At 54.5% G+C, this 4,650-nt stretch overlaps 1 protein-coding gene across 1 annotated transcript, besides 2 other annotated features; it reads left to right on the top strand.

Moving 5' to 3' along the window:
* Positions 1–117: 117 nt before the first annotated feature.
* Positions 118–170: a microsatellite.
* A 195-nt stretch (positions 171–365) lies between these two features.
* Positions 366–391: a microsatellite.
* Positions 392–793: 402 nt separating this feature from the next.
* On the top strand, positions 794–4,189 carry Tco025E_08436 (uncharacterized protein; the record flags this gene model as incomplete). Its single annotated transcript, XM_029375285.1, has 1 exon — positions 794–4,189. One exon carries the CDS (start codon positions 794–796, stop codon positions 4,187–4,189), a length of 3,396 nt encoding a protein of 1,131 aa, XP_029224610.1.
* Positions 4,190–4,650: the final 461 nt, after the last annotated feature.

Genomic DNA, 4,650 nt, shown 5'->3' with positions numbered 1-4,650 from the left:
GGTCTCCTTTTTGATATATATTTGTTTATTATGTTACGTTGCCTATTTACCTTACTTTGTGCATCGTGGGGCCGCCAGAGAAGATGATGGCATGCATGCATGAGACCAATGAGACAAATACATATACATATGTATGTCTATATATATATACATATATACGTATATATATAACAGGGGCTGTGGTGATAAGAATAGGAAAAGAAATGGGACTGCGTTGAGAACCATATTACTTCTTGTGAAAGGGAATCATTTAGGTCCAAGAAGGAAGAAATTGGATGGAGTAAAAAAAAAAAGAAGGGGGTGGAGAAGAAAGATAAGATACAACAACAGTGGCGTCGCCCCATTTAGTCATCGGCAGGGTGAAAATATATATATATATACATACATATATCTTCTACGTGTCTGTGCATCACTGTGAATTAACACGCCGCAGCTTCTTTGTTTTTTTCCTTTTCTTGCTCTATCGGTTTCGCCCGGTTTCACCGCAAGGATTACTCCCGCCCTTGCGCACCTGCAGCGCACATAGACGCAGCAGACAGGAAGGCACCTGTCCGCTCACTGATATAGAGCGCGGCCCGGACACTCGCCCAACCTCGAGGGGGGAGTGGGAGTGTGGCCGGAAGAGGCAGGGGAAGGGCGGGGAGTGCGTCCCTGGCCGTCTTCCCTCGCTGATCCTCTCGCGCCCTCCTCGCGGCGTTTTTTTTTTTTTGCGGGCTGGGGAGCATCACCCGCCTTTACGTGTGCATACACGCAGCCATAGAGGACGAGGTTGGGAATTTCAAGGCCGGAGTGCATGTGGAAACAGCCGCAGCCACGGCCGCAGTTGCCGGGGGCTTTTCTTGTGCCACGCCCCTCAGCCCCCGCCGAGACAAGTGTGTCGACGTCATCGCGCACCGATGACTCCTACAGCGGCAGCTACAGCTACACCGGAACAGAGTCCACTACGGAAACGGAGACGGCGGCAGAGGCCGTGCCGCAGACCGGGCAAAAACGGCTTCTGGCGCGCCCGGATTTACCACCACGCGTGCCGCAAACACCACGGCAGCCTGCGATGGCGCAGGCCGCTCTATCGCGCTCTGCTGGGGCTGCACGAGGAAAAGCAACCAACACTGCAACTGCCTCATCTGACAGCCATGGCGACAGTGAGGGGTATAGTTATAGCTACAGCTACAGTGGGGAGGAAGACGACGTAAGCAGTAGTGGCAGTTATTCTGGTTCTAGCAGCAGCTACAGCTATAGCACGGAGTCCACCAAGAGGGGCAAAGATGGAGCAAGGAGAGACGAACGCTGGGCGAAGAATGAGGCTGTGAGGCCAGATGAATCACCCTCGTCCTACACATACTCGGGAAGTCGCTCAACGGGAGATGGAGGGGACGCAGAGTCCAGAACCCGTACTTCCTCCTACAGCGGTTCGGCGTCGGGATCCTACACCGACAGCTACTCCTATTCAGGTGCGACGGGGAGCAAGGACAGCTACAGCTACTCCACCGCTGGGACCACCACGTCAGGGGCAACGACGTCAGGCGTGACAAGAGACTCAGAAGGCATCACGGGATCCTCCACGGTAACGGAGAGGAGCAGCGCGAGAAACCTACGGAAAGGCGTTGGAAGCGTTGCATCCCAGAGTTATTCGTATTCCTACACGGGCGAGGAAACAGAAGAAACTTCTTCTACGCAGCGACACGCCTCCGCGTCCACCACAGAGCTGGAGGAAGATGAAACGAAATTGACTGTAAGTACCACACAAGAAGGAAAAAGTGGCTCCCATGGGTCCTTGCGAATGAAACCCACGAAGGTGCGTGCGCCGTCTCAGTATTTGACTCTGAGTGAAGCAACAGAGACCACAGAGTCAACGACTTCTCTAATAACTGGCAGTGGTACAAGTGGCTCGTTGAGAAAATCTAGCGAAATTGAGCATTCGGATTCAGCGTCGACATCTTCACCGGGAAGAGAGATCCTTGGTGAGGGGGCTGGGCCGATTGATGTGCCGCAGTCAATGCCACTAACGCAGACTCGTGAGGTGGTTATGCTAACTACGCCACCGGAGGATGCGCCGCGGTTCCGTGTTTTGCCGCCTGCTTGTCTGGTGCCCCGTGGCTCGGCAAACGACACACTTTTGCATTTCCTTGAGCGACTGATGGAAATTCAGAGAGACTCTTTGCGAAGAGAGGCAGAGAAGAAGGCAGCCGCATCAGCCGCGACGGCAACAAAGCGGGATGGTGAAAAGTCAAAATGCGCAAAGCGTAACCCAACGACGAAGGAGGACAAGAGTGGTGAGAGCCCACAGGCGGAGGGCGGCAGCAGCCAAGCCGTCATGGATGTTCCGTACCAGCATCTCATCAAGAAGAGCTTAAAGTTTGCATTAAAGGCTGTTGGTGTGGAAACCGCGGAGGAACGCGCTGTTGCATTAAAGGGGTGTGTTATTCCAATGCACCGTAATGCCGCACTGGCAATGGTGGATGCGTACGCACACAAATCTCTTCTCCGACGCATTACCTCCATGTTTGTAGCGCATGATAAATTTCGGTCTGGTGAGGTGTCCCTGAATGTGGCACTGGAACTGCTTGGCCGTTGCGGCATCGCCTACCAAGATCTGGGGAATGTTACACTGAGCTTATGCGTCTCTTCGCCGAAAGGGCGTACACCCTTGCTCTGCGTTATTCAGCGGATGCCGCTCCCTGGTCCCCCCAGCGCCACCGTCGAGGGTGAGGAGCCACCACCCCTCGAGACAAATATAAATGAGGAGGTTGTAGATGTGTGCAACAGTGCATTTCGTACCGGTGGTGCAAAGTTGTATTGGGATAATCGCAAGGGTTCAATCTACGTGGGAAATCGAAGGGTCATTAAAAGGATTGCATCATCCGAGGCCGCTAAGAGTATACTTGTTCACCTTGAGGCACTCATTCACGTTTGCTTTGCAGTGGAGGCATGCGTTTTGTGGGATCAGCCGTTGTCCGTGGTCCTGTACACCCCGTTACTCGCCGCGCTCCTACCCGCGACGTCCGAGGGTGACTCAGGGGAGAAGTCCATTTTGATAGAAAACGCCTTGGTGTCGGTGCTTAACCCCGTGAGGCAGCTGAAACGATTGTCTGCGCACCAACATCTGCAGGAACAGTATTTGATGAACGGCGACGAAGCCATTTTGTGCGACGTGCTTCCTGAACGCCAGACGGCTGCTGCTGGGACAGCAATAGAGCAGCTGCGTCGACGTGTCGATTGGGCGCCCCGTCCTGCCTCTGACGGAGGCGGTTTTGAAGTGACGGCGCCGATGAATTCCAGCGACGTGTACTGCGAAGTGGGCCTTAAAAAACTTCGGCTGGACGCCTCGACGCCTGCGGGGGCACGTTGCTACTGTCTTGTGAGTGCGCGGATGGTGTCTAGCGGTGCGTGGATGCCGGCCGTCAGCATTCCCGCTGTGTCGACAAAGAGCAGCAAGAAGGATGGGTTTAAGTGGACCTTCTCCTACGATGCAAGTCAACGTGTCTTGTTTGCGGGCAAAGTGGCCGATACAATTTGCATTGAGGCATGCTACGACGTGGAAGAGGGCGGCGGTGAGACGGTTACGTGGTGTGCGGGTCACGTGTTGGTGGCCTGCAGTAACGCAAAAAGCGGCAAACTCGCCGTTGCCAGGGGTAGTCTTCTCTCCGACGTTGCCCCACCCGCCCCGGTGCCAAAACTCGTGGGTCCCGCAAAAGGTTTTTGGTGTTTTTGTAAAAAAAAGAAAGATGCGGCACCCGCCACTTCCATTTCGATTGTGGTGAAAGAGGTCCAGCCGAAGTCGCTCCCGGTGCGTGCCAACTTGCCGCCGAGATTTCTCACGCTTCGACGGCATGTATCGCTAATGTCGCAGCTGCGGGCCGCCATTCTGAGCGTTGGCGAATCTCGCATGACCCCGTTACAGGCACTCCGTCAGCAACAAGTCCAAAATTGTCTCGCAGTCATGGCAAGCCCCGTGCTTATGGATCTGATGCAGGCGCTATGGGAGCGGACCTTGAAGGGGAAAATGGAGAAGAAGCCAAAGGATGTGGCACAGCGGCAAAAGGCGATGCTGTCGCTCGCCACCAAGATTATATCCGTCCATAACAGCATTGCTGGTAGTCCCGAGGTCATTCTGGACATCTTGGGTCGCGGCGCGGCTATCGCGGCTCCGGTAAATCCGCTGGCGCCTCAGCGCCCTGTGGAGGTTTGAGCTTCTTTGTTTGATCTGGGGGAGTGACGATGTGTGTGTTTTTTTTCCTGTTTTCCACGTTGTTTTACCCTCAATAATGTCTCTAATGTAAGTGTGTATCAGAGCGTGTTTTTGTTGCCCATAAAAGCAACCTTTTTTCTTTTCACACACTCGGTTTCTGCCGGAGTGGGCGTGTCCCCGCGTAAAACCCCAAAGTAAAAACAGACGTGGTGTTGCTGCCTGTGCCCTACTTTGCTGCGGGGGAATGCCCCACGGGGCATGGAGGCGCTGGGGGCTGGGCGCCACAAGCAGAAGTGCGGGGCGATGTTGGCGGGCGTATTCGTGCTGACGCCTACGGGGCATACACAACTCTCTCTTTCACGCGCATAGAGCCCCGCAGACTCAGCCAACGCCTGAGGGAGCGACCACTTTTGTTTGCCTGCTTGCTTGTCGCTGTGTGCCTTGTTGTTGGAAAAAGAGGC

The sequence above is a fragment of the Trypanosoma conorhini genome, assembly GCF_003719485.1.
Source record: "Trypanosoma conorhini strain 025E chromosome Unknown Tco_14.4_contig_00781, whole genome shotgun sequence".
In the NCBI taxonomy this organism is placed as follows: Eukaryota; Euglenozoa; class Kinetoplastea; order Trypanosomatida; family Trypanosomatidae; genus Trypanosoma; species Trypanosoma conorhini.
Note: the sequence above shows the minus strand (reverse complement) of the source record. Positions and strands in the feature narration are given on the sequence as shown.